The sequence below is a fragment of the Eubalaena glacialis genome, chromosome 3 (assembly GCF_028564815.1).
Source record: "Eubalaena glacialis isolate mEubGla1 chromosome 3, mEubGla1.1.hap2.+ XY, whole genome shotgun sequence".
Taxonomy (NCBI): domain Eukaryota; kingdom Metazoa; phylum Chordata; class Mammalia; order Artiodactyla; family Balaenidae; genus Eubalaena; species Eubalaena glacialis.
This window is the reverse complement of record NC_083718.1, coordinates 178,767,476-178,780,218: the sequence shown is the minus strand read 5'-3', so window position 1 is coordinate 178,780,218 and position 12,743 is coordinate 178,767,476. Positions and strand designations below refer to the sequence as shown.

The following is a 12,743-nucleotide window of genomic DNA, read 5'->3' as shown; positions in this document are numbered from 1 at the left end:
ACCAACTAAGAGGCTTGTTGAGGGCAAAGGAAATATGGAATGAGTAATGGAAGAAGGAAGTTATAAAGACCAGCTTTGACCACATTGCAGAAATGAGGATTCAAATAGTTATGAATATCTCTTCCTTATTTTGTTATGAATATGTTTGTATGTATATTATCCAAATATTTTTGTTTTCTTCCCTCTCCTATTCTCTTATCATCTAATATAAGATCTATCAATAAGAGTTAAGCTTATTTTCAGAATTTAGGTTACAGAATATCAAAGGAGAAAAGTGAACATCACCCAAAGACTCGGCATCCTCTTTTTGAGAAGGGTTGGTGTGTTTTGGTTGTAGGCAGGATAGTTGTATCATGTTTAGGTGGAAGTATGATTTCATTATTGTCTTTATTTGAAAACTAAGTGTGATTTAAATGAGCTAAATAGGGGGAAATTAAAACTGTTCCATGACCTTAAAAATTTTTTTTTGTCAAAACATTAACGACTCCTTTTAGCCTCAGTCTAGTCTTCCAACTAGATAAGATTTATTAAGCTACCATTCATACATGGAAAACAGTACAGAGGTTCCTCAAAAAACTAAAAACAGAGTTGCCATATGATCCAGCAATCCCACTCCTGGGCATATATCCAGAGGAAACTATGATTCTATAAGAGTGCTTGCTTCAGCAGCACATATACTAAAATTGGAACGATACAGAGAAGATTAGCATGGCCCCTGCGCAGTGCTTTGTGACCACCTAGAGGGGTGGTATAGAGAGGGTGGGAGGGAGTGCAAGAGGGAGGAGATATGGGGATATATGTATATGTATAGCTGATTCACTTTGTTATAAAGCAGAAACTAACACACCATTGTAAAGCAATTATACTCCAGTAAAGATGTTAAAAAAAAAAAAGATACATGTACCGCTATGTTCATAGCAGCACTATTCACAATAGCCAAGACATGGATGCAACCTAAATGTCCATCGACAGATGAATGGATAAAGAAGATGTGGTACATGTATACAATGGAATATTACTCAGCCATAAAAAAGAATGAAATAATGCCACTTGCAGCAACATGGATGGACCTAGAGATAATCATACTAAGTGAAGTAAGTCAGAAAGAGAAAGACAAATACCATATGAGATCACTTACATGTGGAATCTAAAATACAACACAAATAAACATTTACAAAACAGAAACAGACAGACATAGAGAACAGACTTGTGGTTGCCAAGGGGGAGGAGTGGTGGGGGAGGGATGGACTGGGAGTTTGGGATTAGCGGATGCAAACTATTGTACATAGAATGGATAAACAACAAGGTCCTACTGTATAGCACAGGGAACTATATTCAATATCCTGTGATAAACCATAATGGAAAAGAGTAGGAAAAAGAATATATATGTATAACTGAATCACTTTATTGTACAGCAGAAATTAATACAACATTGTAAATCAAATATACTTCAATAAAATTGAAAAAAAAAAAGATACCATTTATAGAAGTACTTTCATTTCCTGACAGCATCCAAACTAAAGCCCCACTTCATTAAACCCTCCTCAAGATTACCTACCACAAGACCAAATTCTATAATAAGTATTTTCCAACACCCACTTACTGAGATACCCTATGATTCCCATAGTGTGCGTGCTCTCTGATGCAACAAGCAATAATCCCAATTTGTCCAACCACCGTGTGTTCCTGGGGGTCTTTGCCTAAAGGGCACTGACACTTGTTTATTCTAAGCATCTTATTTTCTGTTGTTGCTACTGTAAATGAGTTTTCCTCATCCATCATATCTTCTAATTGGTAAGTATTTGTGTGTATGAGTGCTATTTATTGTTACATGTTCATTTTATAACCTGCTTCTTTGATGAATTTTTTTATTAAGTTAATTTTATCATTTATTCTCTAGGGTTTTTCAGGTACACAATCATGTCATCTGCAAGTAGAGATCATTTTATTTTTGCTTTTCCAATTCCTGGCTAATTACATTGGCTAATCCATCTGGAACCAGGGTAAATAGTGGGGGAGATACTGGGAGACTGTCTTTTCCTGACCATATATTCCATATTTGGGCTACTGTAAATAATTCCACAATGAACATTGGAGTGCATATATCTTTTCAAATTAGAGTTTTTGTTGTCTTCTAAAAAATACCCAGAAGTGGAATTACTGGATCATATGGTAGTTCAATTTTTATCTTTTTTTAAAAGATTTATTTATTTATTTATTGGCTGTGTTGCGTCTTGTTGCTGTGCGCGGGCTTTCTCTAGTTGGGGCGAGCAGGGGCTACTCTTCGTTGCGGTGCGCGGGCTTCTCATTGCGGTGGCTTCTCTTGTTGTGGAGCACGGGCTCTAGGCTTGCGGGCTTCAGTAGCTGCAACACATAGGTTTCAGTAGTTGTGGCTCGTGGGGTCTAGAGCACAGGCTCAGTAGTTGTGGTGCACGGGCTTAGTTGCTCTGAGGCATGTGGGATCTTCCCAGACCAGGGCTCGAACCCGTGTCCCCTGCATTGTCAGGCAGATTCTTAACCTCTGCACCACCAGAGAAGCCCTCAATTTTTAATTTTTTGAGGAACCTCCATACGGTTTTCCATAGGCTGTACCAATTTACATTCCCACCAACAGTGCACGAGGGCTCCCTTTCCTCCACATCCTTGCCAAGACTTGTTATTTATTGTCTTTTTGATAATAGCCATTCTGACAGGTGCGAGGTGGTATCTCATTGTGGTTTTTTAATTTGCATTTCCCTGATGATTAATGATGTGGAGCATCTTTTCATGTGTCTGTTAGCCCGTATATCTTTTTTAGAAAAATGTCTATTCAGATTTTCTGCCCATTTTTTTTAATTGGGTTTTTTTTTTGATGTTGAGTTGTATGAATTCCTTGTATATTTGGATATTAACCCCTTACCAGACGTATCTTCCCCCATTTGCAAAATAGCTTCCCCCATTCAATAGGCTGCCTTTTCATTTGTTGATAGTTCCCTTCGCTGGGCAGATGTTTTTCTGCAGTTTTGCTATTTGTCGAATCCGAATGAGATCCTTGCTGGGTAGAGTAATCTTGGTTGTAGGTTTTTCCCTTTCATCACTTTAAATGTGTCCTGCCACTCCCTCCTGGCTTGCAGAGTTTCTGCTGAAAGACCAGCTGTTAACCTTATGGGGATTCCCTTGTATGTTATTTGTTGCTTTGTAGTTTTGCTATTTGAAGGACAGTTGGGTTCAATGTAACATCTTTGGATTGCTTCCGTAAGTTTCTTGAGAATGCTGCTCCACTATTGCTTTGCTTTGCATCTTATTTGTTATTGCGTCAAAATATATATAAATATGTATAACATTTATCACTTTAACCATTCATAAGTGTACAATTCAGTGGCATTAAATACATTTACAATGTTGTGTAACCACCACCACTATCTATACCTAAAACTTTTTCATCATCTCCAGCAAAAACTCTGTACCTATTGAACTATAACTTCCCCTTCCCTCGTTCCCTCCAGCCTCTGGTAATCTCTATTCTGTTTTCTGTCTCTATGAATTTGTCTATTCTAGGTACCTCATATAATGTATGTTATTTTTTAAAAAGTCTGCCTAAGTTATTTCATATTTTTGCCTGGAGGCCCTGCTTTCTATCTTTAAAGTCCAATAGCTTTACAAGAATCTATCTTAGAGTTGATTGCTCAATGTCAATTTACATACTACCCAGTGAACCCTTTTGATGTGTAGACCCAGGTCTTTTATTTCTAGAAAGTCTTCCTGGATTACAGTTTTAAATGTTAGCTCTTTGCCTGTCTTTCATTTCCACCATTTTCTCTCTGACCGTTTTTACTTTATCTAATTTTCATTCTCTTGGTTGTCTTCCTGCTTTTCTTCAATGTCCTTTAGTAAGTTTTCATTTGAATCTATTGTCCCTTGGACACCTTTTAGTTTAATCTTCATTTATGATATGATTTTGTTATTTTCTTCTCCAAGATCAATATCAATTCTCATTTCATTTCTTCCTCTTTTTTTGGCCTATTTCTGCTGTCAGTTTTTGTATTTCTGATTTGAGGTATTTTTCCGTATCCCTAAATGCTTATTTGAGGATATTTAATTCAGTTTGGAGTGTCGTGCTAGTTTCCTTCTGCTGAGATGCTCTGATTTGCATTTATTTTCTCTTTTTTTTTTAACAGTAGTTTTGAATGTATGTGATCTACCTTTTTACAGTCCTAGTCACTCATGGACAGGACTTCTTATTCAAGCTTGCCCTCTGCCGTATGTCCTGCAGTCCCTGTTCAACATCCTTTATAAACAGTGTGGAGGAGGAGGTGGTGGTGTGGTGGGGGAATTGGCTTTTCTTAGGTCTCACTTTTTTTAATTCAAGTATAATTGACTTACACTATCATATTAGCTTTCTTGTTTGTTTTTTAGGATTCTTACTTTTCCCTTCTTAATCTCTTCTTTCCTTCACTATCACATCTACAAGGGGACCAGCCCTACTCTATATATCTGCTTCTCTCCAAGAAGCAATGCTTCTACAAAGCTACCCTTTCTATTCTTTCCAGATTCCTCCCAGTTGCTGGTGCTGCTGGTGGCTATTATGCCCCAACTGTGTTCAGTGTTTTGGCATTTGGTGTTGGACATCCTGAGAGTGATTTTGTCTGTGGGTCACCTAAGACTGCCACGCCCCTCTACTGTTTTTCACAATGTCTCTGAAACCTTCTCTCCATCACTCTCGGCACCCACAGGCTTGCAGCTGTATGTGGTGGGACTTCTGTTGGAATTTGGATTATTTCTCTACTTCAAGTAATTCAAGGTTCCTGTGTGGTTTTATTTCCTTTCTTTGTTGATTTACCTTCCTTTGGGGGGAGGGTGAGTGGGTACACTTGAAATTAGGGCGCCATCTTTGTCCTCCAAGCCTGGAAGTCCTGGTAAATGCACTTGACATTTAATAAACACTGTCAAATTGGCCCTCACAGTGGGTGGCAGTACCCAGTTCCCTACGTCCTCACCAATGCTTAATATCAAATATCATCACTTTTGTTGAACTGATGGGTGAAAAATGTTACCTCATCGTAATTTTAAACGCATTTCTCATATTATTAGTGGGATTATCGTTTCAAAAAATTTTTTTCTTTTTGTATTTTTTTCTTCTCTGAATGATCTCTTTAAATCTTTTGCTCTCTTTTTCACCTGATTGGGTTTTTTTAATTTTATGAGTTGTTTATATATATTCTGGATCATTAGCTATGCATGTTGCAAATTTTTTCTTCCAGTCTGTCACTTTAAAAAAATATATATATTTATTTATTTGTCTGCATCGGGTCCTTGTTGCAGTGTGCAGGCTCTTCGTTGTGGCGTGCGGGCTTCTCTCTAGTTGTGGTGTGCGGGTTTTCTCTTCTCTAGTTGTGGCGCAGGTTCCAGAGCTCGTGGGCTCTGTAGTTTGCGGCATGCAGGCTCTCTAGTTGAGGCGCACAAGCTCAGCAGTTGTGGCGTGTGGGCTTAGTTGTCCTGCGGCATGTGGGTTCTTAGCTCCCTGACCAGGGATCGAACCCGTGTCCCCTGCATAGGAAGGCAGATCTTTACCACTGGACCCGTCACTTGTTTTTTAATTCAAAAAAATTTAAATTGAAGTATAATTGATTTACAATGTTGTGTTAGTTTCAGATGTACAGCAAAGTGATGCAGCTTTTATATATATGTATGTATATATATATATATATTTTCAGATTCTTTTCCATTATAGTTTATTACAAGATATTGAATATAGTTCCCTGTGCTATATAGTAGATCCGTGTTGTTTATCTAATCTTTTAATTTTATTTATTGTATCTTGTTTATAAATGAATTGTCTTCATGTTGCCAAATGTATGTCTTTTCCTTTTATGTTTTTTTTTTCTTTATTCACTTGTATCTTTGTGTATGTGTCTTTAAAGGGCTTTTTAAAAAATTTAATTTATCTATCTTTGGCTGCGTTGGGTCTTCGTTGCTGCACGTGGGCTTTCTCTAGTTGTGGTGAGCGGGGGCTACTCTTCATCACGGTGTGCGGGCCTCTCACTATCGCGGCCTCTCTTGTTGGGAGCACAAGATCCAGACGCGCAGGCTCAGTAGTTGTGGTGCATGGGCTTAGTTGCTCCATGGCATGTGGGATCTTCCCAGACCAGGGCTCGAACCCATGTCCCCTGCATTGGCAGGCAGATTCTCAACCACTGCGCCACCAGGGAAGCCCTGGAAAAATTATTTTTACCAGGAGGTCCCTTGAGCCCATGTGGTGACATGCATCATTCTCACCAGCAGGGGGCCCTTACACGATCATATGGATGAAGGAAGTGTGGCCAGGTGGGCATAGGCACTGCGTAACCTTCTGGCATTTGTCAGGGTCCAAGGCCTCTGCTCTGGAGAGGAGGTGCAGTAGGCCCTGGGGGTGCTAGCAGCTCTGTGCTGGCCGGGTGCCCTCCCTCAGCTCCACAGGACACACACCGCCCCAGAAGGACACACACTTGGACCAACATGGCCCTCGGTACAAGTACTTTATTTCAGTTACAATAGTGCCACACCAAAACTACAGTAGCACAAAACATGATAATACAAAAAATAGATTCCAAGCTCCAAACCCCACGTTCATGTGCCCACGGAGAAGCCGCCCCTATGGCTCCCCAGGCCTAGGAGGAAGGGGCCTCTCAGAGGGCAGCTGCCCAAGGCTCTGCGGGGGAGGCAGTGGGAGTGCTTCCTTTGCTTCCATCCCCGCTGGTCCCGAGTCGTCCTCGGCCTGCCCCCTGCCACTCCCTGAAGCAATGAGGGCAGAGGACGTTCCCTCCGGCTGGACCTTCAGCCCTAGGACCCCTGCTTCTGGCTGGCAGGTCCCAGTACATGGTGCCGGGACTGAGACCCTCCTAGGGCGAGGCTGGAGGGCAGGAGGGTGGGGGAGGGGAGGGCGCAGGCCCAGGAGAGCCGGTCCCTCCGCGGTGAGGTGCGCATGGCGGGCTCCCGACTCCAGCTCCTTCTCTGGCTCCTGTCCTCCCTTTCCTCTGAAGAGACAGCAGGCCTGCCGCTGGTGGGGACCAGGGGCCTCACCTGGAGCCCGCTGCCAACACCCCTGCCCCAGCTGCAGGGCCGAGCTGAAGGTGGGCGAGGCAGTGGCCGAGCCTCTGCTCACCGTGGGCGAGGAGAACTCCGGCTCCCTGTGGGAGCGGGGCCGGCCCGGTGGCCTGGCTGCCAGGCAGGAGGGCTGAGGCGGCTCCTGCCTTGGTCATGGGTGCCTGCTTCCTCAGGGCCAGCCTGGGGCTACGTGAGCTCCACCAGGTGGGGAGTCCAGAGAAACTGTGGCCGCAGGGAGGGGACCACATTCCTGGTCCCCTAGCACCTCAGGCCAGACCAACCAGGTTGGGGAGCCTTCCCCTCGCAGCCTCCCGTGGCTAAGTGCATCCCCCAAGAAGAGAAGTGGATCTTGCTACAAGTATCGTCTTGATTCGACCCAAGGGGCTGAGGGTGGGCCGGAGCCCAGGGCAAGTTCAGGGGCTCTTCAGACTCCTGACCTCAGTGCCGCAGACCTGTAGGCCAGAGCCTCTGCGTGGCCATGAGGGGCAGCTGTGTGGCACTGGCAGTAGGGGGTATGGCCTTGTGTTCCAGTCAGGACACTTGGGGGGCTTCACTGAGGAGGCCAAGGGGCCCCTGGGGGTGGAGGGCTGTCTCCTTGCGGGGAGCCCAGGCACAGCCTTGGATAAGGCACTAGAGAAGGGCGGGCGGGCCTGGCTGCGGTCCTGGGAGCCCGGCCCGGGCCACTGGTGGAGGACGGAGCTTGAAGGGAGGATTTGGGCTCTTGGGCAATGAGAGCTGCTATTCTCTTTCCTTCTTCCCTGGGAGAAGAGGGTCTGCAAGGCAGAACCCAAAGTGGCTGGGATGGCAGGATGCTGCAGAGAGGCAACAGGCCCCGGGACCGACAGGGGGCAGTCAAAAGAAGGGGGACAGAAAGAGGACATCTATGGCATGGCAGAGTACACCTGATGGGGATGTCTCAGCCTCGCAGGGCTCCTGTGACCCGGATCCAGGGTGCTCGGGCACCTCCAGACAGGGTTTGAGGGCCCTGACCTGGCCTCATGTAGCCATCAGTCCCCTGCTGTGACTTTGGGGTCAGATCTTCCTTGCTGGGGTTCCCACTGTTGGACTCTGGGGACAGAGGCAGGCACACTGAGGGGGCGGTACCAACGAGCTGGCCCCTCCCTCTGCCGGGCCTCTATGCCTCTCCTCTCTGCACCAGGGGACCAAGAACCAAGGGAGGAGGCTGAAACCGCATACCCCAAGGACGGAGGCAGCTCTCCATTGGGGGACCTGCTCAGTGTCTGGGGATCCTGCTTCAGCCCAACCTTGCAGCAAGTGAGGAAGCGAGGGGGGTAAATCAGTGGGGCTTGTCCACAGGTTGTTTAGAAAAACAGAACATAATAAATATAATCAATCCTTTCCTTAAAAAAAAAAAAAAAAGTGTTTCAAATGCGTTATTTCCCTGAAGATTTCCAGTGTATTCCACAATGTTTAAAAAATAGTTTCCCCAAAAATACATCTCTAAAGCACTGACACAGTGGTGTTTGTGGTGTATCTGGCGCTGGACGTGGGCAGGAGGCTGTGTCCCGCTGCCCGTGTCGGCGTCGGGCCCAGGCCTGGTGAGCAACCAGCCTGACACCCAAATGCCCATCAGAGTTGACACACGTGTGCCTGGGATGACCGGGTCTTCACAGGGGAGCAAATCTCGGATTAATGTGAGAACCCACATCACAGACTTGGTTCGGGCTGAAAACCCTCCAGCGAGGGGAAGGGGGCCCGAGGTGGCCGAGGGGGCCGGGCGATGCCCTGGACGCCAGATGGCGCGGGCAGCCTTGTCGGCCCCGCCCCGGGGGCTGGTCCTCAGCCCCTGCCCTGCTTCCTCCGTCTTGGTTCTTGGTGCTCCACCCCTCTCACCACACTTCACACTTGTGACGAGGGTTCATGGGTGAGCCGGGCGGGCAGCGGAAGTGTTCCGAGAACTCCCTGGAGTTGGAGATGGAGCCGATGACCCGGAAGCGGGACGGGCTGTGGGGATCGGTGATGAGACCTTCGTGCGAGCTCTCGGGTGTGCGGACGGAGCACCAGACCTTCGGGGGAGCGACATGGGAGAGGCCGGGGTCACTGTGGGGCCCTGGGGTTGCCAGACTGGTCCCATCACCACAGCAGCGAAATAAGGGCTCCGCCTGGTTCTGAGACCCCCGGGGGGCCAGGAGAGCCTGTCAAGTGGGTTAGGAAGAGACAGGGGCCGGTGGGACCCCATCCCAGCTTCCTCTGCTGCAGCCAGAGCAGCTCTCTGTTCCGGGCATCTTCGTGACATTTCACCTGAACGAAGGATTCTGCCCCAAAACCAGTTTGAGTCCAGATCACTCACTTCCCGGGCAGAACGAACTGTCTAATGGCCTGGTGGCTCCGGGCACCAACAGAAGGCTACATGCTGAATGCCAGCTCAAGGAACAGCCCGGGACGTCTTGAGTTTTCAAGACATTTCTAGAACCCCAGAAGCAGAAGGGCCCTTAGCAGTCACCTTGTCCTCTCACCTACCTGATGCAAGAATTCCTCTAACAGCATTCTTGGCCCTTCCTTGAACTTCTCTAATGATGAAGCTCACCTCCTTACAGGGTAAATACCCTGTGGATAGACCAATGAGCTAGGGCTTCCCAGTTTGAGGAAATTTGCCTTTTGATTTTCAGAGCTCCTGGAATTCAAGATGGCAGATTGTGTCTGAGTTTGGCTTTTCTCTAATGAACTCACCTGTGCAAACCCCAGGAAGAAGAGCTGGTTATTGGTGAGACCCAGGGTGGGCAACGTCTGCTCAGCCCCGTACTTCTTCACCCAGTTCTGGTAGGCCTGGGGGGAGAGGACAGAGCTCAGGGTCCCCATGACACAGGAGCAAGCGGGGGTGGGGTGGGGGGCTACCATCGGAGATCGGGGAAGGTCTACCCGGTTGGGACAGGGACTAGCTTCTGGTGGTGGCCTCAGCTCAGCCTAGAGGAGCCGTCCTCTTTACCTGCACTCATTCTGAGGGGAGCTCACTCAACCCTATGGCTTTGAATACCATCTACATCTAAATACCGACGGCTCTCAAATGCACCCTTCTAGCTCCAGCCTCTTCTTGGGTATATTCAACTGCCCCAGCTGGATGTCCAAGATGCATCCCAAACTTAAACACACACACACACACACATCACTTTCCCATCACAGTAAATGACGTCACCAACCACCCAGTTACTCAGGCCCAAACCCCAGGACTCTTCCTTGATTCTTCTCTTTCAATCAACCAAACAACCCAAATCTAACCACTTCTCACCTTTCCCATTGCTCTATCCTCTCTCTTGCCTGGACAACCTCACAGCAGCTTTCTAACTAGTCTCCTTGACTCAGACTGGTCCAATTCCAATCCCCTCCCAACTTAGCAACTCAAGTCATCCTCATAAAGCAGGGGTTGGCAAATTTTCTGTAAAGGGCCAGAGAGTAAATATTTTCAGCTTTGAAAGCCAAACATTCTTTTCTGCAGCAACTCAAGGGTGCCACTGCTGTGTGAAAGCAGACACAGGCACCATGGAGATGAATGGGCATGGCTGTGTCCCCCCCAGTTTTTATTTATTTTTATTGATTTATCCAGCTGAGGGCTGGATGTGGCCCAGGGACTGTAGGTCTGCTGACCCTGTCGTACAGGATAACTTAGATCATGTCATTCCTCTATTTAAAACCCCTGCAGCGGCTCTCACTGTCGCCAGAATAAAACCCAAGCTCCTTGCTCAGCCAACAGAGGCTGGCAGCCTGGTCCAGCCACGCCTCTGGCCTCCCTTCCTGCACTGGGCCCTGCCCTCCCTCCACGCTGCTCCCGTCCTCCTTCCTGTCCTTGACTATGCCAGGCTTGGGTCCATCTCTCATGGCCTCTGTAATTACTCTTCTTTCCCAGCTTTCCCTGCCTCTTCCTCATCATTTAGGTCTCAATTCAAATGTCATCCCCTCCAGATAGGCCTCCCCTGGCCATCCTTCCCCCCATTTTCCTTTATTACTTTGGCCTAGTTTATATTCTTCTTCTTCTTATCAATACCTGAAGTTACCTCATTTATTTGTGTAGGTATGTATTGCCTTTCTCCCCCTCCCCACCCCATTACAATTGTGAGCTTTAGGACAGCAGGATCCCTGTCTGTTTTGTCACATAATCTCCAGCGCCAACAACAGTACATGGTGGGTAGAAAGTTCGCGATTCCCTTTCACTGACTAATGGACGTCAGGCAAGTTGCTGAATGTTTCTGGGTTGGTTTCCTCACCTGCAAAATGGGCGTGTGATACCTAATTGTAAAGCTGTCGGGGGCGCTGAGCACAGCGCCTGGCACACAGTAAGGCCTCAATACAGGGCACCTCTCAGGATTTCTGCTCTCACTACCACAGGAGCAGGAGGCTCTGCATTGGCCTCTGGTGTCTCCCTTCCAACTCAGCTAACATCTCTGAGTGCCACTCCGGACCAGGCCCTGAGCCCAAGTGGTCACATGTTATCTTTCTAACGCCCAGCCATGCATCCTGAGGCTCAAGGAGGCTGAGTGACTTACTCCAGAACCAGGACGTGAGCCGGAAGTGGCTCCAAGACCACTGACCCCTCCCTCCTTTCCCGGGCCCACTGCTGCCTGAGTCAGTGGTGGCTTCCCCTGCAAAGGGAAGAACAGGCAGGTCTTCAGGTGGGTCTAGCCCAAGCCCTTTCTGGTGACCTTCAGTCGGGCTAGACTCAGAGTAGACAGCCTTCTATGTGCCAGTTCCGTGTTAGGTGCTTCATAGACACCCTTTCAATCAGTCCTCACTGCCACCCATTCCACAGATGTGGCAACTGAGGCTCGCAGGGCTGCTGCACTTGCCCCAGCTTGTCTACAGCCACCCTTAACTGAGAAGCAGCTGGACAGTCGCAACCTTGGCCTGGGGTGTGTGAGGAGGGGAACTCTTACCCGATACGCCGCCTTGAGGCCCCCATTATCAGCGATGTTCTCCCCGAGGGTGTGCCGGCCGTTCACCGGCTCCCCGTTCACGCTGTAGTTGCCGTACTGCTCCACCATGCACTCGGTCTGCTGCTTGAAAGCCTCCACGGATGAGTTCTTCCACCAGGGCCGAAGGTTCCCATCCTTGTCATACTCCCGTCCTGCGGGGTCAGACAGAAGTGTCAGGTCGGGGGGAGAAGAGGCAGAGCCGGGACCCGTGCTGCTGGTTGTGCCTCTCCTCCCAGGGAGAAGTGATCCACCCACCTACCCACCCATCTACCACCCAGCACCGGGGAGATGAGGCCGGTCTGGGTGCTAAAGGAGCTGGATGAATTAGCTGGTCTGGGATGGGAGCGTAGAGGAACATGATCTTGGCAAAGGACCAGCACGTTCAAAGCTTCAGTGGAGCTGGATTCACTGTCAAGGCTGGTGAAGGGCCTCTGACCCTGAGCCAGGAGGAGGTGAACGCAGCCAGCAGTGCTAGGGTCATGGGACAGGGCCCGGCCTCCAAGGCCTTGCCTCCTCCTTCTTGGCCTTGGGAGTCCCCAAGGCAGGAGGCAATGAGGAGGATTCTGGACATTAGCTGGTGAGGCGCTAACTCTTCTGACTGTGGTTGGACCAGAGAAATCTCTGGAGTGGTGGAGAAACGTTCTCTCCCTGCTGACTACTGGTATCCACCGCTGGCACTGCACACCGTCCTGGAGCAGGGTGCTCCGCTGTGAGTCTGCCCAGTCCTCACAATCACCACACGAGCATCATGCCCAT

The 12,743-nt window shown here is 48.2% G+C and overlaps 1 protein-coding gene and 1 pseudogene across 2 annotated transcripts in view; one reads left to right on the top strand and one right to left on the bottom strand.

Annotated features, from left to right (window-relative positions):
- The first annotated feature begins 653 nt into the window (after positions 1-653).
- On the top strand, positions 654-722 carry LOC133089235 (U6 spliceosomal RNA; annotated as a pseudogene).
- Positions 723-6,479: 5,757 nt separating this feature from the next.
- ECE1 (endothelin converting enzyme 1) overlaps positions 6,480-12,743 on the bottom strand; it is a 112,934-nt gene continuing 106,670 nt past the window's right edge. For both annotated transcript variants that reach the window (XM_061184791.1, XM_061184790.1), the window contains exons 17-19: positions 11,949-12,139; positions 9,754-9,849; positions 6,480-9,089 (exon numbers count right to left, since the gene is read on the bottom strand). In XM_061184791.1, the coding sequence (XP_061040774.1) occupies positions 8,913-9,089; positions 9,754-9,849; positions 11,949-12,139 (464 nt within the window). In that variant the 3' untranslated portion in view covers positions 6,480-8,912. The remainder of the gene's footprint in view (positions 9,090-9,753; positions 9,850-11,948; positions 12,140-12,743) is intronic.